Raw genomic sequence first — 25385 nt, forward strand, 5'->3', positions numbered from 1 at the left:
AAAGTGTGTGTCGCCTCCCATGACCGCCATAGAAGAGCGCCATCAGCGCCCTAAGGTGGCCTCTAAAGGGGCGCCTTCACGTGCTGATCAGAAGAGACGCGTGCGTCCAGTGCCTGTTCCCTGGATCCAGCCCTGCATCACTGCTGTACTGCTTAAATGAATGACTTATAATTCATACAATGATTAAGAACACATATTGTGTTAAATAAAAATGAAATGGGCTAAATCCGGTGAGAAAAAAAAATGGGGAAGGTTGCCGAGCCTTTGGTTCGGGCCGCCAAAATAATTTACAAAAATTGACACCCCATTCTAGCAGGTCTAAATATTTGTGTAATAAATGCTACGAAAGCTTAAAGCACCCTGTTTGGACAAAAAATATGTGGACATGAAGCTATCTTCCAGCGAATTCAACGAAACGTTACGCTACATCTTTAATTTCTCACCCGTGGCGTTTACTACAATGGCCGTTTTATTTATTCACGCCACTGCAGGTGCGCACAATGGTTGTTATGACGACGTTGGTCGCGACTGCAGGGAAAAGTGTAATTCAGTTTGAGGCGTTGACAGCGTAAGTCAGGCCTATACTTAACCAAAATTGGTACCATTATCATGTTTGACAGTGATGCAGTGGCACTTCACAGCGCTATTGCTAGACGTAACTAGTCCTGAGGGTTTACTAGGGAATGCTTTTTTAAGATATGCCCAAAAGATGGGTCGATCCCTTTAATGACGATCGACGTCCTGATTTCACGCTGATAAGGGCCTTCATCATAGCATGCACATGAGGGGGTCACGTTTTGACATGAAACAGGAATAATTTGTCACATAAGTAGAAGCGAGTTGCGTGAAGTCTGATTCGCTCAAAACATGCCTCAAAACACGAACAGCAGGTAAAGGAAATGCTTTACAATTGAAGGCATTGAAACAATCATCATCTTTGATGAAATAAGCTTACTTATAACTATTGGTATACTTTTAAGGGGAAAAGAGTGCCCTAAACAACACAATTTTTCTGTTCCACAAATAGGCTCCCCAACTCGTCATTGTTTGAAGACGTCATCGTACCTTGCACACCATTGATCGCGAGCCAACTGACAGTCATTATATCTGGAAATCGTGCTCACGAATGCCAGATATGAACGACTCGATAATTATACTTTTCTCGGCCTTGATTGCTGCATAGCTAAGGGAATTACAGGATTTAAATGGCATTATGTTGTCATGGGCGCTCGGATGACTTTTGAATAGTCTCACCGAAATAGTCTGAACATCATTACGAACGTTTTGATCAGAAACTGGGGGAGCCTAGGTCCTAAGAAGGCCAGGTCTGCAAATCGCACTAACTTATCTCTAAGATGGCTATTTCAGTTTAAAAGCACATACAATTATGGAACACTCCGTTAGATATAGCATCTATTTCAGCAATCATACATTTTCAAAAGGATTTGCAACCAATACAAGCATTGAAATCTAATCAGAACGCACTGTTGATTATTGAGATGCGTATAAATGTATTATGTGGCTGGAGTCGGTGCTCTACAAACGTTAAAGGGTACCAGCAGTGTAGTGACTAAGCTGCGTGAATGGGAAACCAGAGGTACAGGGTTCGATTCCCCGTGGTGCTCGCCATTCGAGCCAGGATGAGAGGCACGTGACGCCATATAGCCTCAGCGGCTGAGTGCATCGAGAAAAAGCCCTAATAACGAGACGCTCAAACAATTGAAAAGGGTCAGATCTCGTGATGTCGCTGTTTAGTGCATCGATTTTACCGGTGTGTGTGAGAGGTGCTGTCGGGCGTTGAATCTCGCAGGTCAAGGCTTTCACTCGGTACCCCAATCACGGTTCTTGCAGATGAGCGCTTTTAGCTTTGAATAAATTACGGTACTGCGCTTTTAGCGCATTGCGCAATTTCAAAGAGAACTAAATGATTCCTTTTCTTTTTCATCGGCTGAGGACCAGTTGTGTAGTCCCACAGGAAATGAGACATTGGGGAAGACTCCGTACATCTTGAGGTATAGCGTGATATTATTCCCAAAGTGTGCACATTTAACAAAGCAACCGTTACCAACGGGTAGACGTGACCACCCGTCAAAGAGCTTCACATTTTCACAGTATCTGACAAATTTTAATATAACTGAAGGTTCGTTGATTTCTGCTGAGCATGAGCGTTGAGCTGCAATCCGCGTGTGCGTCGCGCGCAGTTGCAGTTTGTGCAGGCTTTTGTAAGGAGTTCTTTAATGTATTCTTGTGAGGACCCTCCTGGTCGTTTTATGGAGCATGTTTTAGGTATTTTTACACCATGCAGTGGTCAGCATCGGGGTAATGTCATGTTGATGTCATGCTAATGTCATGGTGATGTCGTGCTAATTTAATGTTGATTTGGTGCTAATGCCATGCTAATGCCATGGTAATTGATGCGTGTGTGATACCAGCGTATTGGAAGTCAGTGACCTCTGCATAGTGCACATAGTCCTTCGTTGTCACAGCTCAAACAGAGAGCTGGGGTTCTCTGTTTGAAGGGGTTCGGGCCCACTTGTTTAACGTCGGAGATCGTGTTGGTGTAGTAAAGCGCCTGTTCGACAATCTTTATACCGACGGTCCGGTTGCAAATTGTCCTTGTTCTGAATAAAACTGCCGCTGCCGCACACAACATTTCGTATTAACCACCCGCACACAAGGAGGTCTTTAACAGATCTCAGCTGAAAAATATACTGAACAGCCACCAGACCAACAGGCCCCACCAGTACGTCCGGTTATTTCGTTGGTCGTTGGGCCCTGTTTAGCGACACCACTGGTCTTGCTGGCCGCGGAAGGCACGAAAGGGCTACCATAGCGGCCAGCCGTAGCGCGCACGACCGATGCCCTCCGGCGTGTGGGCAGGGAGGTGACTGGGCCGGCCACGCGGGGCCGTGTTAGACCAGTTACACAGGCCGACGCGTCTGGCCAGCCGTCTTGGCGGGGATTCGGAACCACCGCAGCACCGAACGGCAGGGGAACCACCGCAGCACCGAACGGCAGGGGAACCACCGCAGCACCGAACGGCAGAGAACCACCAGCACCGAACGGCAGAGAACCACCGCAGCACCGAACGGCAGGGAACCACCGCAGCACCGAACGGCAGAGAACCACCCAGCACCGAACGGCATGAACCACCGCAGCACCGAACGGCAGGGGAACCACCGCAGCACCGAACGGCAGAGAACCACCGCAGCACCGAACGGCAGGGAACCACCGCAGCACCGAACGGCAGAGAACCACCGCAGCACCGAACGGCAGGGGAACCACCGCAGCACCGAACGGCAGGAGAACCACCGCAGCACCGAAAGGCAGGGGAACCACCGCAGCACCGAACGGCAGGGGAACCACCGCAGTACCGAATGGCAGAGAACCACCGCAGCACCGAACGGCAGGGAACCACCGCAATAAAGAATGGCAGGAGAACCACCGCAGCACCGAACGCATGAGAACCACCGCAGCACCGAACGGCAGGGGAACCACCGCAGCACCGAACGGCAGGGGAACCACCGCAGTACCGAACGGCAGGGAACCACCGCAACCGAACGGCAGGGGAACCACCGCACACCGAACGGCAGGAGAACCACCGCAGCACCGAACGGCAGGGGAACCACCGCACCGAACGGCAGGAGAACCACCGCAGCACCGAACGGCAGGGAACCACCGCAGCACCGAACGGCAGGGAACCACCGCAGTACCGAACGGCAGGAGAACCACCGCAGCACCGAACGGCAGAAGCACCGCAGCACCGAACGGCAGGGGAACCACCGCAGCACCGAACGGCAGGGGAACCACCGCAGCACCGAACGGCAGGGGAACCACCGCAGCACCGAACGACATGAGAACCACCGCAGCACCGAACGGCAGAACCACCGCAGTACCGAACGGCAGGGGAACCACCGCAGCACCGAACGGCATGAGAACCACCGCAGCACCGAACAGCAGAACCACCGCTGCACCGAACGGCAGGGGAACCACCGCAGCACCGAACGGCAGGAGAACCACCGCAGCACCGAACGGCAGGGGAACCACCGCAGCACCGAACGGCAGGGGAACCACCGCAGCACCGAACAGCAGGAGAACCACCGCAGCACCGAACGGCAGGGAACCACCGCAGCACCGAACGGCAGGGAACCACCGCAGCACCGAACGGCAGGGGAACCACCGCAGCACCGAACGGCAGGGGAACCACCGCAGCACCGAAGGGCATCCCGACTGGGAACGCCGCGGTCTGCCCGGGCTCTAAGGAGCGAGACCTGCAAGGGAGTGCTGGCAATGAACCAGGCCCTCGCATCACCACACGCTTATAGTTTTGCTGACAAATGAATTGTAATGTCAGGTGTGGCTTAATTGCTATATATACAGGACGCAATCCGGAGGGAGGGGCTAGAAGACGTGCCCCCTTGGACTCCGAAGCGGTGGCTTAATTGCTATATATACAGGACGGGATCCGGAGGGAGGGGCTGGAAGACGTGCCCCCCTTGGGCTCCGAAGCGGCCCATATGCTTCGAAGGGGCCATAGCTGGCCAAGCAAACAAACTTTTTGATATACAACGCAACGAAATTGACTGGACGTCTTTGGGCTTCCAGGTAACCATGAACAGTCACCAGCGAAAGTGGAGGATCCACGAGTAGACACAAATTATTATTCATTCATTGAGAGGCCGGTGCTTCGGAGCTTTGAAGGCTCATGACGCTGTCTAGAGGCGTTACGCTGTTGTCGGAACCCTATATGTCTACTTCCCTGGTCAACCCGGTCGCTAAGAACCCTCTCATGTTGCCTTGATCTCTGCATTTTCTTGCAGGGCCCTACGCTGCCGGTGGGGCACTGTCTGCTAGCTTGCTTGGGCACTCTTGGTCGATCACGGGTCCTCCACGAATTCTTTCCATTCACCCGAAAGACTCTACTCGCTTTTGTCGGGGCCCGACATGCCAGGGTGCACTCAATTGCTCAGGGGCCCTTAATAATAGTATCAGGCTGTTCCCACCTGCTCGAATGGCCTTGTGTTGTTGCTGGGGCCCATATAAGGCGAGGCATCGGACGCCAGAGGGCAGGGTGGAGCGTGCCAAGCATTGCGGGACATTACGAGCACTTTACGGCTTTAAAAGCAAAGTTTTGCCGTCGACCAGGACTTTGACGATCGGATGGCGGAGTCGGTACCCGCACTTAGCGCTAGCGCTCATTCTGGAAATGCATACGGTGGTGTTTGTGGAGCTGGATCAGCTCGCATACGGTCTGGTTCGGAGCGAACCATAAAACGCGTGGTAACGGTCGGTGGGCATCTCTTTATTTATTCAAGGTCAAACAGGGGGTTCATTTCATATAGCAGCCCGGGAGGGTACGATAATACAGGGGAATGTGAATGATTTTCATTTCGACGATACATAGATACTACACATACAATCAAAAGGCACGTACTAAACCTAAAAAAGCTTATGACCGCCCTATTATATATCATAACACATTATATATATATATATATATATATATATATATATATATATATATATATATATATCATAAAACATTACAATCGGAACGTATCACAATTGCTAAAAAAGCAGTCCTTATATCGGAAATGCGGAGGACGGTGTTTTTATCGTTTGATCCCTAGTTGCGTGAACATAGTCATCCTAACATATCCCTTCCTCCTGTAAAAAAACATATACCAGAAACGCTGAACTGGATCTCTCCATTGTGGTGTAAGTTCTTGGCTTAGCAATTCAACAATGTTACTGTCGTAAACAAACCATGGAAAGGCGAAACAAACAGGCCGTGTGAAACTACGGCTTATTCAGTGTGTGGCTTGAACTCTCGCCATGTTTTGTTCAACAGTGGCATGTGTTCCTTTTGCAAGACCAAGACTGCAGTAGCATTCTAATGACCATGCAATGGCAAAACAGGATATAAAACAAAGACAGTCACCAGTGATCTCACATTCTTCAAATCGTGGCTCTCACAGAAGATGCTTGGAGGACAAAACCGAGGAACCTGTCAACACCACCTCAGAGCGCTTCATCGCCACCACTCTGACATCATTCTGAGCGGCCCGGAGCGATTTCACGGGGCCGGTCAGACCGTATCGTAGGATCGTGTTTTCTGAATTAGTTCTGACCTTTTCCTGTCACGTACATCAGCTTAAGACTGCAATTATGTGACTACCCACTTGCCGGACCTGTTGCCCCGAACTTTATTATCGCCTCTGATCATAAGACCCACGTCCACATGGACAAGGCAGCTTACCGTCAAAAGCTCCAGGCCTTTTTGGACTTGAGGTTAGACGCATCACCGTCGACAAGAGTGACTGAACAATCGACCACCTGCAGCGGGTTCAGCTGTTGTTCTTATTGGACCGCCAGGGCGTCATGTGGAGCATCTTTTGTTGTTCCGGTGTGACGGATGTGAAATCTCTGATGACCACCACTGTTGCCGTACGTGTTTCGTAATTGTAGTGGAAGTTGCTGACGCCTTGCAGCGTCAGTATTTGTAACGCTCAGCACCGCCCCTGCCTCGCCGGCTACTAGGCCCCTCTGGCAGGTCGGGCCGGGGGTGGTCTCGGGGTTCGCGTTCGGCGTGGCTGACATTCCCTTGCGTCTGCCGATGCCGGACAATACAACTTGCATCTCGACCGCAGTCGAATGCTACCACACTCACGATTGTGCGTGCCTTTCACTGTTGAGGAAAGTATTGGTTAAATCTTATCCGGGCCAACCAATCTTTTAAAAAGCTGGCGTACGTTGATGCCCCGATCCATTTGTATGGCCAGATGAAAAACCTTCCAGCATTCGCAGACTGGCCAAATGTATAATGGAACCAACATGACAAAAACATGGCAAAATGCCCTAAGTAGCTGATGCTTGTAGCTTAATACCAACCAATTACAAGCACATCAGGCACATGCAGGATACTATGTGGTACAAAATTAACATATCTATAGCGCTGTGTGCTGCGTACCAGACTGATCACGTTCGTGGCAAGGGTGCTGAGGCCAGCCATGATTCTTACGACTGATAATGCACCTAGTTCTTTTGGTATGCTATACAGCTTAGTGTGTAAGGCGAATCTTGGCTGAAAAATCTGCCATCGCCCAGAGACATTAATTCACGCACACTGGTCTTTGGTAATTTCTCTTTACTCAGAGGGCCCTGTGCTCTGGCCGGAGTCCTTTATGTCAGCCTGCCGGGGCACGCCCGATCGTTCAGGGGCCCACCACGTTGGTTTTGGGTTCTTCTCGCCTGCTCTAAGGACCCTATACTTGTTGACGGAAGCCTCTTTGTTTGCCTGCCGCGGCACCCATGATCGCTCAGGCTTCATCTCTATTGGTCTTGGTGCCTTAGCCTTAGAGCAGCGGTCGGATATGCGCCGAAGAATTTTTACGCATTTACATTAGACATCAGCCATCAGCTGATCACATCGACCAGCTGGCTAGTTGTAAATCACCTAGGAATAACATACGTGCTTGGTTGCAATGGTATTTGGTAGCTCACTTTGGCTCATTTTTCCATTTTTCCCGTAAAAAAATTTGCCTCAAAATGGCAGGATTTACTATGCAGAGAAAATCAATAAGCTCCATGCATGTGCGTGCGTAGCACGCCTAGTTTTCACGGTAAGACGGGTACCCGAATAAAAAAATAGCATATCAAAATCTTAAAATGTTATGGCCGGAATGCGACGTTTTTTTGTTGTTGGAGAGGCGCTAAACCTACAATGTTGGGGTGCCCACTTGACGAAATCCTGGAGTCGCCCCTGAATAAATATGTAGATATATCTATTTTATATATATATATATATATATATATATATATATATATATATATATATATATATACGATTGTTGCCAGATATTTGTTTGGCTGCCCTTGGACAGAGCATTTCAAGGATTATGGCGTCGTAGCATCAAACGCAGCGCCCGTCCGCTTGCGCGTGCGATGACGCATCCATCGATGAGAGGGTATCTGTTCAGGCATGATGGCCGAGCCGGACCATCCCTGCGTCTGTTGAACGCAGCTCGTCTGGAAACGTATTACCTGGTCGGATGAGCTTCCTTGCGTGTTTCCATGGGAACGACGATGTGAGGCTGGATTACCAGCCTGACTACCTCCGATCTTGTTGTCCCAGCCCCATCGTACGTGTATCTCATTGCCCCTCGCTGAACCGCGGTCCACTTTTCATCTAATCCAGTCCGACAGAGGGTAAATGCTGTACGACCAGATAACTGAAAAGCCCAAGACAATGTTTCCTGCGCTACTCTCACGAGAATACCCAAGTGCGGCGAGCCACCGTGTTCGCCATCGGCTCGCGATGAAGGATCGGGCCAGCGCAGAATGGCATCGCTGCTGAGTCCCGCAGCGGTTCGTCGCACCCGCCACAGCCGAGCTCAGATGCGCTCTGGTGGCTTCCCAGGTTCTTCTAAACGTGAACCATTCATTCAGCGTCAACGGAAAAGGCGTAATGTATTGGACTCCGAACACCTCGCGGCCGCGTCACATTAAACAAACGTGTCGTAAAACGCTTCCAGCCAGTGCAGTTCGGCCCAGACACAACAGTTATCACATACTTCGCAACGCTTGCTAACGTGCACTGAACGTCCAAAGATGATCGCGCTCCCCCGCAGCGGCCACCACGAACGCCAGCCCAGCGTCCATCACGCCGTGTGCATGCCGTGGATCTTATCGTTGAACTGCGCTTCGAGCTTCTCCAGCTGCTGCTCCATCTCAGCGATCTTGACGCGCGCCAGGTCGGCGTCGGGCGGCAGCTCACCGAACTGCTGCAGCTTGGTGTGCAGCTGCTCCAACGTTCCGCGCTTCTGAGTGAGGAACTCGAACCGACGCAACACCATGTCGTGCGACAGGTCGTCCGTGAAGCCGCGCTGCGCCAGCACACCCTCGTGCTTGCGCACCAGATTGCGGTACTCGTGGACCTTCTCGGTGAGAAAACGCGACTTGGCCAGCTTTTGCTCGATGACGGCTTCGCCTGCGCGCTGCTGATGCCGCCGCCTCGGTAAGCTGCCGCTGCAGCGCCGCCTCCGCCACCAGCAGCTGCTTGACGTCGGCTGCCTGGCGTTGCAGGCCGGCCTCCTCGCGTTCGAGCCGCGCCGTCAGTTCGTCGACAGCGCGCTCGAGCCGCGCATGCTCGAGCAGCAAGCCGGCCGGGCACGGCCGCTCCAGACCGAGCAGCTGCGCGGCTGCCGCCAGCGCCGCCAGCGTGCGCTGAGAGCCGGCCGCCAGGTGCACGCGCTCCAGACCCAGCCGGCGCTGCGCCTCCTCCAGGCGGCGCTGCTCGGCCGCGTACTCGGCGCGCGCACGGCGCAGGTGCGCCGTCAGCGCGCGCGCCCTCGCATCGTTGACCTCGACGGTGCGCTGCAGCTGCTGCAGCAGGGCCAGCGTACGCTTGTCGACCTCGTAGGCCGGCACGTCGGCAGTGCCCAGCGTCTCCATCAGCCACTGGTTCGAACGGACGATCTCCTTGTTCATGACTGCTTCGCGGCCGTGGTATGCTCTGTCAGCTGCTGCTTGGCGGCCGCGGTTTGCTGGGTCAGCTGCTGCTTGGCGGCCGTGGTTTGCTGGGTCAGCTGCTCCTTGGCGCCCGCGGTTTGCTCGGCCAGCTGCTGCTTGACGGAGGAGCGGATCTCGGGCAGCCGGCTCAGGAAGAACACCTGGCTGTTAGGCTGCTGCACGTACACCCTCTGCGAAGTAGATACACGTCAACGGCGCAGCTCATAGATACGATTGCCTGAAATTAGTCTACGCCCGCAATTACAAACGCGCGGGCCGCCAAGCCTGACGGGCCACTAACCATCGAGCCATGAAGCATCATTAGGTTCCCAACTCCGGCCATCATCATCGCCACAATTTCCCACTTTCCGGCGAATAATAGGACCCCCACCCCCACCCCTCCACCTCCGTCCAGTCCATCCGACGTACTTAGGAGACTTAAGCGGCGAAAGGAAAATTTCATCCGTATGAGGTAACCGGAGCACGCATTTTTAGGCATTTTTATGCTTTGAGTGAATTATAGGGAGAGAAAGGCGAAACTGCCCTCCCATTGGACTAACATGAACATTGTACCCTACATGGCACACCAACCGTCGCTCCTTTCGAAATACATAAAGGAATGAAACTACCCACGTGAGGCCTGACACCAGCAGCAGATAACAGCACACATTATGCGCTATATGTATATGGGTTTCTCCCAAATAAAGCAATCATTGCAACAACTACGCATAATATAACACCGGGTTGTATAAAGCGGTTACACAAACCCAGTCACATCTTACGCAAAATCGGCGTCACAACTTACGGCGCCCTTTTTCAGACTACTCAGCTCCGAATCCAGCACTCGCAGTTCTTCGAGCTGAAAAGTACAGACCATTACAGACCAGCTAGCGCTTCGATCCCGTGCTGGTCATCACAGTCGACAGTCGGCAGAGGCATTAGTATGGTCCAAACAAAGCATCCTCCAATACGGTCACATGACCGGGCTCTCTCGAGTCAGATTACCGCAGAGGCGAACACAACGTGGAGATACAAGTTATGGCAGAGGCGAACGAAACATGACGATACAGGTTATAGCACAGGCGAACGAAACATGACGGTACAGGTTACAGCACAGGCGAACGAAACATGACCGTACAGGTTACACCAGAGGCGAACGAAACATGACCGTACAGGTTACACCAGAGGTGAACGAAACATGACGGTACAATTGCTGAGCGAATAGGATCTCCAAAAGCAAGCTAATTCTAGTTGCTGAAAATCGACTTCTCTTGAACGATTTGGGTAAGTCACACACTTTCCACGCCACGACACGACAAACACGACGCCATGGTGAATCCGCCCGTGCACAAGACACCGGCGTCGTGTGAAAAAGAAACACTTTACTGCCCCCAGCAAATGTAGTGACTTGGTCTGGATTTCCGTGGTTTCGGAGCCCTGTGGTCATTCGGCTTGCTCAGATCCACGATATCAAGTTGCGAACAGATTAGCTTGAAACAGGTTCATCCTGCCCGCTCTGGTGTTTTATCGAAGCCCAGCTGGTTTGAGAAGGCATGAGCGTAAGGGGCACGACTGTCACGCGTAGGATTCGGCTCACGAGGCCCGAGTTGAAATCGGCGCATCGCGTTAATCTTTCACTGGCCCTGCCGCAATAACCTACGCGAGCGTTGGCGACACGTTACGAATGTTCCCCTACACATACAGAACTAATCACAGGTAAGCGCCCCGACGTGCCACGACTGATTATGGACACGGTAAAAATTGATAACAAACAACATCCCGGCATCCCACCGACAACGTTACATCCGATAAGCTTAAACGATACCCAGCACGCTGTTGAAAAGAAAGCACGTCATGTTTACATGATTATCATAAATTAATCATCGTGATTGTTGCACTCTGAAAAACGCACGAATATATCCATAAACTTTGAAAAATGATGCATTTCCTGCACATGATACCTTCAGCATCAAGTCTTGGGGTTTATTTCGAGCTAAGCAAACGATACGAACAAAGCGTTGCTTTTCGATGCTTTCGACTATAACTGGCCGGTCACATCTTAAACGTGGGGAGAGGGAGGGGACAGGGGGACCAAGCAGCCGACGTGCCCCCCGCGCTAGGCAATGCCCTGGCATCCTCGCACATGCGCTGCCACATCTTAGGATATGGTAATGGTGAAAAGAACGTGCCTCATACACCAAAAATCATCACCTACCTTGCGAAAGTAATTTAAGGTCGCAAAAAACTGCCATGTATCGGATCTGGTGGTGATAAAGCAGTGGCTGGCCGTGTATCGGGTCTGGTGGGGATAAAGCAGTGGCCGGCCATGTATCGGATCTGGTGGGGATAAAGCAGCGGCCGGCCATGTATCGGATCTGGTGGGGATAAAGCGGTGGCTGGCCATGTATCGGATCTGGTGGGGATAAAGTAGTGGCTGGCCGTATATCGGATCTGGTGGGGATAAAGCGGTGGCTGGCCATGTATCGGATCTGGTGGGGATAAAGCAGTGGCTGGCCATGTATCAGATCTGGTGGGGATAAGGCGGTGGCTGAGCGCGGAGTCCCCGCCAGTCAAACATCGTACCTTCGCATGTAGTATGCGGTCATGGTGAGCCACAAGAGCTGGCTGCGCGTCTCACCACCGTTTCCGAGGTCCGGGACCGGACTAGCCCACCCGTCACGACCTTTGCTTGTGCGTGTCCCTTACCCTCACCAAAATGGGTCTGAGGCGTTTTGAATGTCAAGGCCCAACACTGTATAACTCTCAGCTGTCTGTACTGCTCTGGCTTTCTCCACTGCTCTTTAGCTGCCATATCAGGCAACCTCTCTCATATAGTGTCCATGCAAAAGCCTGGTATGCTGCTTTTCCCTATTGTGAACATTTCACACAACCATAACTTAATGCTACAAGTTAGCTGCAGGCAATAATCTGCTAAAGGGGCATATTCCTCATGTTTTATGACATTCAATAAGAGCCTGTCAAAGCCACAAGCCAGTAAAATGATTGCTTTCATGCCACATCTGTTATCTGTAGCCCCTAATTGATTTTGACAACAAGTATTTCATTTCCAAATTAATTTTTAATGTTGCTTTGGGTGACACCACACTTGCTACAGCATGCCAACCTGTAATTTGAGCATCACATGCGAGTTACTTAGTTCTGTGTAGCTGAATATGACATCCTGGTCATTTTGCTACATAGATAACTACACCCCATAACAAGGAGAGGCTTCAACTAGCAAATTGTGCATAGCCACTTGCATGCACCACTAGTTTTAGACTGACCAGCTTTTCAGCTGAGCTTTCTAAAGAGCTTAATCATAAGAAGTTATTCAGTACTCTAGAAGGCCTGGCTTGCCATAACATACTCTTAGTGGTGCTATAGAAATTACATGGCATCTTCTGTAGCCTTCAAAACACTGGAGTAAAAGATGTTTAGTCTACAGATCCAATACCTTAGCATCACAATGTTAACAGCCAGCAATGAACCCTTATCCTTTCTACTGCTACTGGTGAATGTACAAACACATACACTAGCTATAGCAAGAAATGTTAGCATGCACAAGTAATCTAAATACTTGTACAACTGCTGGTAACTGCAAAACAATGCTAGCTCCAGACTGGCTTCCATACATCTTGGCTGGAGCTTGTATCAATGGTTCTGATGTGCACTTAAGAAGTAGTTTTATCCTGTGAACCCAAGCAGTTACAGTTGGAGACAGTATATAATAATAATAATAATACCCTACAAAACTGCATGCCCCAAAAATGTACCCCAGGATACCAGATAGCTTCATACATACCTGGAGCATGCACAATATATGACCAAGTATGCATTATTATTTCACACCAATTATTTGCTCAGCTGAATTTCTTCAGGGAACCAAACCACAACCATTTGGCATGTTTATAGCATTGTTACCACTCAGGTGCAACAAAATAGAGATAAGCTTTCAGTATCTAATCATTTATAATTATTTTTAACCTTGTACCCACTTAGATGCAATGAACCAAAGATAAGCTCACAGTATCTTATCATTTATACTTCACACACCTGATCACTTCATGAACTGTCAATTTCCCTCAGTCCTTGCCCTTTTCACCAGAGTGAGACAAACATCTTATTGCCTCAGCAGCTGAGTGCTGTTACACACTGGTGATGTTTCATGACCTGCTCATACATCAGGTGGCATACTTTTATTTAGACGTCCCTAACACACTTTCAAAAAGTTTCCAGCCAATTGCCAAACAAGCATGCTGGACTATGTGTTAGACAGGTACCTACGGTTCCAGTGTGGCGACGCCACATTATATACTTCTCTTACCTTAGTAGAATTTTCTGTCCCCTGGCTGTCATGACCATTAGTCCTTTTCATCAGGGCCGCGACCTAAGAAATTTCCGCTAACAGTTCGAAGGGACTCCTGACCGATTAAAGCGCAGTACCATCGCCCAACAGCATCGACGGGGCGCAACCCACTTTTCAAATATTTTTGTCCCTCGGTAGCTGTGCTAACTGCGCGGTAATTGACTTTTGCGGCGGTAATTAGAGAAGATCATTTCTGGCGCTTCTGAAAAATTAATGTCCTAGTACCTTTCAGTAATTATTTCCTATGGCTTTAAATTTGGTGAATTATGTAAATTTCACGCATATTATTCAATATAAGTAGAAAACAAATAAATATTTGCTACTTTGAATGCATTTATAATATCTCATGAGAGAATATTCTATCATCGTCATACAAATTTGGAAAGTATTATTTTAAGGCGCTCAATAATGTCCTGCACTAAAAATTGAAGGATGTTCGCGAGATACCGCGCTTAGAAATAAAACAGAATGTTTCCAAATTGTCAAATCAAAAAGAGGATAACAAATTTATCCGTAGTACCACTTACTCTGATTTGTTCATACTGGTTAAGCAAGGTTGTTGGCGTGCGAAGTAAAACGGTGTGGACGGGCCTCGTCGAAACCTGAGGTGTTTACAAACTGAACGAAGGGGATAGGTCGGCCCGGCTGGGATTAGACAAAGAGAGAGGCGTAAGAATGTGCATTTTGAGGGGGTCTGGCGTACCGATAAACGGTTGCTGGGTTAAATATATAGAGTGTTATCAGTGATGACGTGATCCAGATTCAGTTGATTTCTGCCTTGGGGACATAAACCTTGCGTTTGCTTTATAATTTCACAACTTTTGGGCTTTAAAGGCCATCGCAGCCCGTCTCCAGACTATTCATCGGCTCCAGAGTCCGTCCATACAATGGCTTTTCATGCACTGGGATTCAAACCTACCATGCAAAACTTAAGACAATCTGAGTTATGACACACATGGGTGTAACCTTGCTACAATTTTGTCAGCATGCAAGACTCAAATACATGGTGTAATGTGTATTTCTACATCATGTAGCATGGATTTTTACAGTCTGATTCAGTGCAGACACATGCCTGGATCCATAGGGAAGATCAAGGATCTGCTTGGTTTCTATGGTAACAACATTCGGGGATCTGATTCTGGGATGTTCTGGGGGTTCCAGGCATATATCTGGTCCTATGAATGATGAATATCCAGTATGGGTGCCTTCACTTGTCAAAGCACTTTGATGTATACCAGTGGAAGCTGCAGCCCAGCCCAAGATAAGATACAGTTGCAGAAATGGCAAGATTCTGGAAATTGAGATCAGCTGTTGAGTGCCTGGTATTTGTTATTTTCTCCCTTTTCTGTGGGGAATAATATGAATGATGAGGTGCTTAGCATACTTGGTTCTTGCATGGAGGCCTGGGTTAAAGTCCTGGACATGCCATAGCCCTGAAGCATCAGGATAACCAACTTAGTTCTTGGGAGTTTATGGCTAACTTGGGTTCCTGCAGACACCACAACACTGGATGCTTATAATACATGCTGATATTAGCCAGGTGTAGAGATATAAGTTTTTATGAAAGTTAAGGCACTGTTAGGCAAAAGCACATGCTATCAGATTTGTATTCATTGTGTGGTGCTTAAAATGTAAAGCTTTTAGAACCATTCAGTATGGTTTATCAGCAGTGATGCAGCCTTCTTCACATGTTGCTTAACACAGAACACTGGAACAACTAAAGAAGATAATTGTTTTTTCAAAATATGCTATCTATCACATAGTTTTCTTTTTATTATGATTCATCTCATTTATATTTTTTACCACATTTATGAATGCTATGAATAATATGCATGCCATTATACTGAATACCTCAGACAAGGCCATGCTATTTCATTGTCATTGCTGCTCTGTGCTCTGCTAAAAAACTGCTTGTTCCCTCATCTTGAACCTATCATCATTTGTAATACTCCCTAACAATTCATAAACTGGGAAGCCAGGTGACCTTTGGTCACTATGTTGACCTTGGAATGGGCAGGTAATCATGGTGTGACAATCACATCAATATTGCAATAACCTGTTTCCCAAGTATCTTAAATCTTTTACAGTTGGCCTTGAGGCAAATTGAATTCATGAGCTATCTGGTTTCTGAATCTGGGTATCTCATGCACAGGCATAGTATTCTCAGTTATATCTTTAGTTTTTCATTCTTATTCATTATTCAATTTAATTTTTTATGGCTGTTTCAGCTTTCAATCTTAATTTTATTTTCATTTCAATTCTATTTGTATGCTTCAAACATATTATATGTTCAGGATCAGGAAGTGGTCAGAGACATTGTAAACCTTTTTCCTTCTATGCATCACTGCAAGGCTGAATGTTCTCAACTGAATGTTCCCAAATGAATGTGCTAAATGTTTTCAAATTTTTGAAGGGCTCAAGCTTCCCCCCCAAAAAAATCCCCTATGAGGTGCAAGTTCCTTCGCAATGACCTTGGGATACACTGCTGTAGTGTGGGAGAAAGCACCTTAGACATGCATTTGGCGATGAAAGTCATGCCATCAAACAATGTAATCCAGGTTTGTTCATGCAGCTGCATAGAATGGATAATGCACCCTATATTTGCATATTTGTAATGATAATGTGTCACATAATGATGTGTTAATAATGTGTAATAATGTGATAATGTGTAATGTGTGTCACAATTATATGTATTGAACATTACTATGGTCTTCCCATATTTTATTCTTGACAGGCAATCCAAACAGCAACAACATTTTATGCTCTGGTCCTGATTTTGCTGAAGTAAAATTTTTGGGAACCCTTTTGGTGAAATATTACCCTGTTGCCAATATATTCAGGTAACTTTCCCACCCTTCTATGGTGATCTGGATTTGAATGGGTAACCATGGGAGAGCATTGCAATAGTCTTTAATCTGCTGAGGTTATTTAAGAGTGCTTGCTGTTTGACTTCAAACATGCAATTTCATTATCTGTTTTGAACATGCTGGCCTACAAATAAATGGGTAGAAGGCACATGCAAGTGCAGGTGCCAGCAGTGGTGGCAATGCCAGTAGGGAAGTGGGCTAAAGCATTATTTGTATTGTATCTTTCCATGCACCATCATAGAATTGATATTAAATGCTGCGTGAAATAAGGGGCATATGAGTGGACATGGTTTTTGTCTTTTTTCTTTCCATGCACCATCATAGGTTTGATATCAAATGCTGCCCAAGGTAGAGGCATGTGAGTGTGCATGTCTGTTTTTCTTGTGTCTTTCCATGCATGGTCATGGGGGTGATATTAAACTACTGCTCGAAGAGTGGGGACAGCTGCTCCTCTTCCCCCATGTTCCCCTAATCTGCTTCCCTTGGGTACCAGGTAGGATATTATCAAGTGTCACTAACCTCAAAGGCTGCTCTATGGGTTTCAGGTCCTCATCATAATAATCATATGATAATTTACAAACTTATCACCCATGCTTATGTAAGGTGAAAAGTAGAAGTTCAGTTGACATCAGCTAATTACAGTATGGGTCATATACAAATCAAAATTTACTGTCCTAAAACTAGCCAGCTGACCCAGCTTCCACATGCCCAGAACATCAGAATGACTCTTTCCTGTTTGGTGGATTTGTCTTCAGTGTTTTGTGAGGGAAAACTGTGAGAGTCTTGCCTGCCATATAGTGTTGTGACACAGCTGTTGCATGTCAGCTTGACCCTCTGTTGTCAGTGCCACCTGACATTTCCATGTTAGAGAATTATAATTGCCATATATTGCTATAACACAGTTATCCCACACTGTTAGCACCCTACTCAGTGACCAGCTGCCTTTTCCATGTTTGAGAGCTTTACAGGCCTCATGATCCAGGACACAGCTACTCCATATGCTGTCTGCCATTGTTAGGAGGCTACTAGGTGCCATTCATATGGCAAGCAGAACAGTAATATCTGTTTTGTGACTCTTGCCCAGCGCTCGAGGATGACTATTCTAACATCTATCACTTAGAACAATGAAGGTGTCATTAGCTTAGGTGCTCTTAAAAGGAATTTTCTGCCATTGGGGGCAGGTGCCATGTGCTCTTATCTTACTTCCCCCTCATAATATGGAAGGACACTTGTTTTCATGATTCAATCCTAGGTCTAAGAAAATAAGAGCTCTGGTCTGGCCCAGATAAGTTTGGGCTGGCAGATTGCTGGCTGGCATCAGGTGTGGAATCTCGGTAACACTCCTAGATTGATCATGTTTCTCATGCTGTTCGTGGTGACATACTATGGTCATCCTAAGAGCCTGATAACAGTGCATGTATAATTGACATGTTATGTGACATGCAATGGACACTCCCACAGTGTGGTGCTGAGAGCTGGGCACCAATAAGTCAACATGGCTGCTGAAATAAAGCCAGCTGTGGGTGGAGCAAGAGCCACTGGTGAACGCAAGCTCACTCTCTTGGCTAAGGTGGAGGGCTTCAGTGATGAAGTTCATGATGCTGTTTTTATCGATGGGGAAGATGGCATCATCAGTGCATCAGACGACAAGTACGTACCTGCATCATATGGCTGACATGCTGTGCTTTTGTGCCATTCAATTTGACATATTTCTGCTGTTTTTCTGTCAGAATGTGTCATGTGTGACAGACTGTTTATTGGGGTAAGTCCCTTCGGGCATGGGTCAGCCGCCCGTTGACCTGTCGATGGCCGGTGGGGCCGCGACCTGACGCCGAGCGTGCGTCGGTGGCGGGCGGCAGGTCGGTGCGCGTCTGGCTGCGCCGCGACACGGGTCAGTTCTGGCCGAGCGTCTGCCACTACACGCCCTCGCCGACCACCTGCCTCTTCTACCACGCCGCCTCGCACCGGCTCTTCGTCGGTCTGGACAACGGCACTGTCTGCGTGAGTGGATGACGCTGCCGGCTGGTCTTGTCGGGGGGAGAGGAGTCGATGCAGCTTGTGCATAGGTACATGCAGATGCCACAGCAATGTGCTACACCTGCGACATGTGTATCTTGCCGAGACTGAGCTACCTGATGTGGTAGGGGTGATGGTGCTGATACTGGTTACCTTTAATTTGATGAAGTTTGGGTGACGAAGCCCATGCAAATTGTACACATCGCCAATGGGCAGGGCTCCTATCAGCGGCCTCTTCCTCCCAGCCGTCTGCTGTGTGGCGAAATGACGATATTTGTATATTCGCCGGGCTGACCGACCACGCGCTCTCGGTCGGACCTCTGCTCCCGCCCCTCCGTGACGGACCGCTGCGATGCTGCCATCCGCGCAGGAGTTCCACCTGGCGACCGACTTCAACCGGCTGTCGCCGGTGCGCGACTACCTGGCGCACCAGGCGCGCGTCACGGCCTGCGTGCTCTGCCCGGCCAGCGAGTGGGTGCTGAGCGTCAGCCGCGACAAGGCCTTCCAGTACCACTGCACGGAGACGGGCCGCCGCATCGGCGGACACCAGACCGACGCCTGGTGCACCGCCATGCAGTATCCTCTCGCGCCGCGGCCCGAGACGAGCTGGGCTGGGGAGGGTGGGGTGGTGGCAGGTAGCGTGTGGCGGGAATCGACGTTGTGCGGGTGCTTTAGAAGGGGAGCACCGGGTGGTGATGTGTATGTAACTCAGATATTTCGTGTTGCCCTACTGATTGCATGTAGTTTGTTGGCGTCGAGTCGGCTACGTGAAATTTCGCCTGTGCGTCAAGCAGAAGTTCGTACGACGTAAACATCGATCCCATGGCTGCGGCCTATCTGTGGAAACCATTCGTTGTTCTTTGCCTTCGCTCTTTTTCCGTTCGTTTTTCGTGACTTGAAGTGGACAGCCGCTCGCTGTGCTGTACGTCAGCTCGCGTTCTCCGTACACGGCCCGGCTGCTCCTTAACGCCGCGCTCAGGTACGACGCCACGTCGAAGCACGTGTTCATCGGCGACTACTCCGGCCAGATCACGATGCTGAAGCTGGACGACTCGGGTGCCACGCTCATCACCAAGCTGAACGGCCACACCGGCAGCATCGGGTGAGCGCTGGCGGAGGCAGGGCCCTGGAGCCCGAGCCGACGGCCGACTGGGACTCGGCGCGGTGCCGGGGTCGCCGACGGCCAGCCGCGGCACTTGGAGCGGTTTCTGGCCGCGCTAAGTTGTAACGGAGCGCTATCCTGTGGTGTTGTGTGGGCGCATGTGGCTGCGCTGCTCCTGAGGTAGTTACTATTTAATCTTATGCGCTTACTCCCAGTGCTGTTATCTCGTAGATATGCGTATGTGTCATTCAGGTTCTCACACATTTGTCACGTATTTGCGGTGCGCTGCTGTCGCGTGCGTCATGATGACTTGACCCCGCGTGTCGCCGTTTTCCCGAGAACCGCAGTCTGGGCTGCGTCACAGCGTCCGGTCGTCTCCCACAGGGCGCTGGCGTGGGACGCGCAGCGTCAGTGGCTGTTCTCGGGCAGCTTTGACCAGAACATCATCGTCTGGGACATCGGAGGACGCCAGGGCACCGCTTACGAGCTCCAGGGTCACACGTGAGAGCAGGAGACCACGCTCGCCAGCGCCGTCACTGGTGTTGTGCTGTTAGCTGTTGACATCTGGCCGAGGAGTGTCCAGTGGGGTAGCGTTGATGGGGTTGGGACTGATGATTAAGGTTTTATCACGTAGCCGAAGCTTGCTGCGTGGTGCTTTATGTCCAGCCCGTTTGTTGAAGCCTGGTTGTAGACCTCATCTGGTATGTTAGTGATCTTGATGTAAATATTGTATCACATTGTCTGTTGTCGGTGAGCTGTGCTATGTTGGAAGCAATGCTATGCTATGCTATGCAGTTTGCTGGCACAGAAGCGCCGGGTGCAGGTGAAGTGACCTGCCATGGTGCCTTGTTTGTATAAGTGTTGTTCTTGGGATTACGAAATGCTACGGTGATCCCTGCTTGTCGGCTGCGACCTTTGCATTGGCAACCGCCACACTGTAGGTGCTCACCGCCGCCACATCACGTGATGGGCGCTAGATATGACCGCGCAGCCGAAGCGCCCGAAAGCCCAATGACTTCCACAGGTCCTCGCCACCGCCACGTGCGGTGCCGGACTAACGCTGCTGCTGTTGTCAGGGCCAAGATTCTGTCGCTGTGCTACCACAGCGGGTCCCGTCAGCTGCTGTCGGCGTCCGAGGATGGCTCCGTCGTCGTCTGGAACATGGCCGCCAGCAGGAGGGAGGTGAGGACGGCGGCCGAGAGGCGGCGCCGTCGAGCTCGTGGTGCAGACAGGCCGCCCGGCATGGCCGGCCGCTGACGGGACGCGGAAAACCGGCGCGTGGAGGTCGCTGAAATTTTGGTCGGTGTTTGCGGCTAAGATCGTGAAACTATGAAACCAGAAGACACGGACATGCGGATTTACACGGTCCTGACGGAGAGTGTCAAAGACCTTTCAGAAACCATGCTTCACGGACGCACATATTGTGCCTGCTGCACCCAGCCTGTCGAGGTATGGAAGCGGGGAGGGGGGACGAACCCGTGTCCATGGCAACTCAGCTCACACGGTGCGGCCCGGCGCTGTTCCAGACGCCGGCCTGGAGCGAGTCGGACGTGTGCCAGCTGTGCGAGAGACCGTTCTTCTGGAACATCCGCGCCATGTACGACAACAAACAGCTGGGCTTGAACCGCCAACACCACTGCAGGTCCGTGCCGGGCCGCCGCGGCGGCCGCGCCCCGTGCCGGGTCACAGTCAGCAGTGTCTCACACGGGCACGGGCACTCCGAGAGGGCGCCGGGATGTGTGAGTGTGTTTGACCAGGATAGGGTTTCGATTACATGTGGTTTTCGCAGCTAGTGCGGTCATCAAAAATGGCTGTGTACCCTAGCTATAGCCATGCTGGCTTGGTGGCTGATGCCCTATCGTTACTCGCGCTCTCTTCGTCGCTCAATTCGTGATTCTGCATCGCCTCCGACCCTTGACACCTCGTCCGGCATCTGACGCTGAGTCGCCTTCGCTGCGTTCTACCGCATCAGCGGCGCCCTGCCATCGATGGTCGTCTTGCGCCTGCGATCTTTAGCCGTCTCGCTACCTCTTGCGGACCTCGAGCCCCCCCCCCCCGCGCGACCGCAGACCCAGCCGCGTCCGCACTACACAGCACCCCCTGGCACCACTGGGCCGCCGCGTCGCCGCGTCGCCATCCTGGCTCTGACGGCGCATGTGACCCGGACTCTCCACGTCGGCAGGAGCTGCGGCCGCGCCGTCTGCGACCCGTGCAGCTCCAAGCGCTGTACGGTGCCGCCGATGGGCTTCGAGCTGCCGGTGCGCGTCTGCGACCCGTGCTTCGGCACAGTGACGGCGGCCGGCCACGCGCCGCTCGCCTCCATCCACGAGGCCAAGCACCGGGTGGCGGGCGGCGCGCTGGACACTGCCCGCGGCCGCTACCTCACCGTCGGCCAGGACCGTCTCGTCAAGATCTGGGAGCTGGCGCCGGCCGGCTAGGCGCCGCCCGGTGCCCGTCGCGCCGAGAGGGGGCGCAGGGAGAGTGTCGAGGTGTTTGGCTCGGCGGGCAGCGGCAGGGCGCGGGAGGGAGTCGGCTTTCAAATACCCACCGTCTGCGCGAGCGGTGAACAGAGTGATCCGCGGCCCAGGATCGACCGCGACAGATTCGGCTGCATATCGGGGGTCGGTGCGGACAGCGATCGGTCGGGCCGAGGCACATACAAGGCGCCTGTCGACAGTCCGGGCCGAAACGGGTGGCACGTCGCGGAACATATCACCCGTCTTGTACGGCGCTGGACAGTCTCGGCACCTGTCAACAGTCGTGGGCCACCGCAGGCAGGCGACGGGTCACGTGGTCCGCCGCCTCTCACGGCCGAGCGATGGCGACTGCGAGCATAGCCTGACCTGAGCCGGTGGCGGGTCACGTGACCCGTCACCGGCTTGGGCCTCGGAGCGTTGCCTCGCCACGAGCTGGCGCTTAGGCCGAGCGCGGCGCTGGGGACTCGGACGTCCCGCTTTCGCGGCTGCTGACGCTCGCCGGCCGCGCTTGCTTCCATCGCCCCCGCGCCGTCGCTTCTGGCTCGTGTCTGCGCGCCGCCACGTCGCCGGGGCGACTGCGGCGGAGGCTGCTGTCTGCCGTCTCTCTGCTGCACAAGCTGCTGTCTGCCGTCTGTCTGCTGCAGAGACCCCTGTCTGCTGGCTGTCTGCTGCACAGGCCGCTGTCTGCTGTCTGCGTGCCATTGCTCCGCCGCACCCGTTCTAGTCAGGAGCGGCGGCGCGGCGACCCCGGACGCTGGAGAACGCTGCGGAGGTAATGCCTTGTCGCGCAGGGCGGCGGCTGGGAGACGAGCCGCGGGCCGTATGCGGCCCCGACGGGCGGCGGGTGCCGGTCTGGTCCCACTGACCGGGTTTTGGTGCTGACCCGTCACCTTCTCGCGCGGAACGCCTTCAGGCGACCAGTTGGCCGTCAGCCGCCAAGTGGTCCGGCCTTGCGATTGGCCAATGCATTCTCGTACAGGTCGTGCTTGGCCGGACAGGTAGCCGGACGGTCGCTTGCCGCAACTGCAGCTTGTTTTGCTCCGCTTCGAAATATCGGTGCGGCCGCGATCGGCCTCCTGTCAGAGGCGATGCTGTTTTCTCGGCATGGACAGCGGGCAGCTCTTTCGTGCCTACGTTTTGTGGCTATTTAGTCGAGATTATTTAGACAGGCACCAGGCAAGGCGCTGCCGTAGGTTATGTTTGGTCTGCAGCATGGCTAATGACCGCGTATTTATGCGTGTTGTGGGCGTGATCTCGTGGAAAGGCTTGTGTCGGCTTCTGGCTCGTCATGGCGCGCGTGACTCGGCTCCTGATTTTGTGGCGCGCCGCCAGGCTGCGGCGTGCCTGGAACGCTACCAGGGGTGTATGCGACGCGCCAGCAATTCGCGTCAGGAACTACGCCGATGGAAACCCAGGAGACCACCGGCCAAGCGTGCGTGTCGTGGTCGCGCGCCATTTTCTCGTAGCTTTACGTTGGTCCCGGGCGCTGTACGTCGCGCTGGTCACACCTCGCGTGTGTTTGCGTGGCGATGTAGTTCTGGCGGAAGGTCTGCGCGCGGCCTGCGGCGCGCTGATGGTGGAACGGAGGGTGTCGGGAGGTAAACGGGAACGTATCCTTGAACGGGCTCTTTGTACTCGCCGTCGCTGAGAGCGGCTCCGGGCTGTCCCCTCCCCGACACGCGCTGAGCGCGCCGCCGTCGGCTCTGGCGCGCCCCTGGCGGCCGACGATCGAACCTCGGTCATTTCGGCAGTGTCGTGTGCGGTGGTGGGGAGGCCGGCGACGGCGACACCACTGGGGTGGGACGCCGTGTTGTCTGTGATCGCCTGCGGTTTAGGACCGTGCTCTCCGCGGGCGCCCGGGACTTTGCTCCCGCGCGCGCGCCTAAATCGCGTATCTCATGTTATCTATACAATGCGAATACGACCTATGTTCCATGTTGCGCCCCACATAATATATAAGCGAGTATATGTACCCGGATTTTGTACTTCCGCTTCGTCGCGCGTTTGTTCAGTTTAATTCAGTTCAGTGCATTGCATTCACAAACAATCGAACTTCCGAGTCTGAACGTCACAAACATTCCACATTCTCCAGACCCTGTCACGTTCTCAGCGGACGCGGCGAGAGTGGAAGCGAACCGGCGACCTTGCCTCGCATCCGTGCGGCAACGTCATGGGATCGCAGATGGCGCCACCTCCGGACCAATTGCCGCCAGGACGGCGGCGGAACGCTCCCATTCTGAACTTTGATACACATCTCGACGCGAGCACCGGCCTCGCAGGCGCACGGAAAAGACAAACACGGCAGCAGTAATTCGGTGTTGACGCTAGCACGATCATCTGGTTTACTTACTCTGCCCTGCTGGGCAAGCCTGGCAAAAAGCTGGTGGAGCTGACCTTATCCTCTTCTTGTTTTCTCCTGCATTCTTGCCGCGCCCCCCGCTTATCTAGGGCAGGCTGTATGCGTCAGCCACGAGTGGGCCGGGAGGCCCCTGGGGAGGACAACCCCGACCGCGCGCCCAGCGTACACTCCGAAGAGCATCTGCGCGCGCTAAAACTCAGCGGCTGCCCCCCCCCCCCCCCCCCCCCGATGCATGAAGTCTCACCTCACCATTATCCATTCTCCATCCCATAGCCCTGAAATGATCATTTCTGGTCGGAAGGGTTCTAATCCCGACAACCAAACCAAATAGCTTGCCGCTCGTTAGCCAACCCGCTGCGTGGCCGCAGACCGCCGCACAGCGCAGGCCACCGCCTGTAGTTCCCGGAGAGCCCGGGCCGTCCCCGACATTGCACTGGCGTGGTTAGCGGGCGGCTGCTGTGACAGACACGTGAGCTGCAGCGGCGGGTCCTGTTTCAGCTGGCGCGGCGCCCGCCACACCGCACGCCTCGGCCGCGCGCCGGGCTCAGCAGGCCACGCAGAAGCGAGGTCCGCACACGACTGCTGCGAGGCGTTTGGAGGTCCCGCGGCAGCCACAGACCGCCCTCCTCCCGGCGAAGTCTACGGGGCAGCCGCAGACCGCCCTCCTCCCGGCGCCCTCCTCCCGGCG

General features: G+C 52.3%; 2 protein-coding genes across 5 annotated transcripts; one reads left to right on the forward strand and one right to left on the reverse strand.

Annotated features, from left to right (window-relative positions):
• Positions 1 to 9307: 9307 nt before the first annotated feature.
• On the reverse strand, positions 9308 to 14042 carry LOC119110515 (uncharacterized). The gene is made up of 3 exons (XM_037234371.1): positions 13835 to 14042; positions 10316 to 10369; positions 9308 to 9701 (listed from the first exon to the last, which is right to left on the reverse strand). The coding sequence occupies exons 1-3, from the start codon at positions 13883 to 13885 to the stop codon at positions 9486 to 9488; spliced, it is 321 nt and encodes a 106-aa protein (XP_037090266.1). The 5' UTR covers positions 13886 to 14042; the 3' UTR covers positions 9308 to 9485.
• Positions 14043 to 14328: 286 nt separating this feature from the next.
• Positions 14329 to 22890, forward strand: LOC119110240 (WD repeat and FYVE domain-containing protein 2). 4 transcript variants are annotated; one of them, XM_037233983.1, is made up of 9 exons: positions 14329 to 14483; positions 18205 to 18393; positions 18603 to 18744; positions 19130 to 19335; positions 19739 to 19861; positions 20246 to 20362; positions 20938 to 21043; positions 21388 to 21503; positions 22044 to 22890. In XM_037233983.1, exons 2-9 carry the CDS (start codon positions 18239 to 18241, stop codon positions 22297 to 22299), a joined length of 1221 nt encoding a protein of 406 aa, XP_037089878.1. In that variant the 5' UTR covers positions 14329 to 14483; positions 18205 to 18238; the 3' UTR covers positions 22300 to 22890. The 4 variants fall into 4 exon arrangements, with proteins under 4 accessions (XP_037089878.1, XP_037089879.1, XP_037089881.1 ...); XM_037233984.1 differs by lacking the exon at positions 14329 to 14483 and adding an exon at positions 14489 to 14545; XM_037233986.1 differs by lacking the exon at positions 14329 to 14483 and adding an exon at positions 14495 to 14511.
• Positions 22891 to 25385: the final 2495 nt, after the last annotated feature.

This window comes from Pollicipes pollicipes, unplaced genomic scaffold, assembly GCF_011947565.3.
Source record: "Pollicipes pollicipes isolate AB1234 unplaced genomic scaffold, Ppol_2.1 Scaffold_7231;HRSCAF=8579_pilon_pilon_pilon, whole genome shotgun sequence".
NCBI lineage: Eukaryota > Metazoa > Arthropoda > Thecostraca > Pollicipedomorpha > Pollicipedidae > Pollicipes > Pollicipes pollicipes.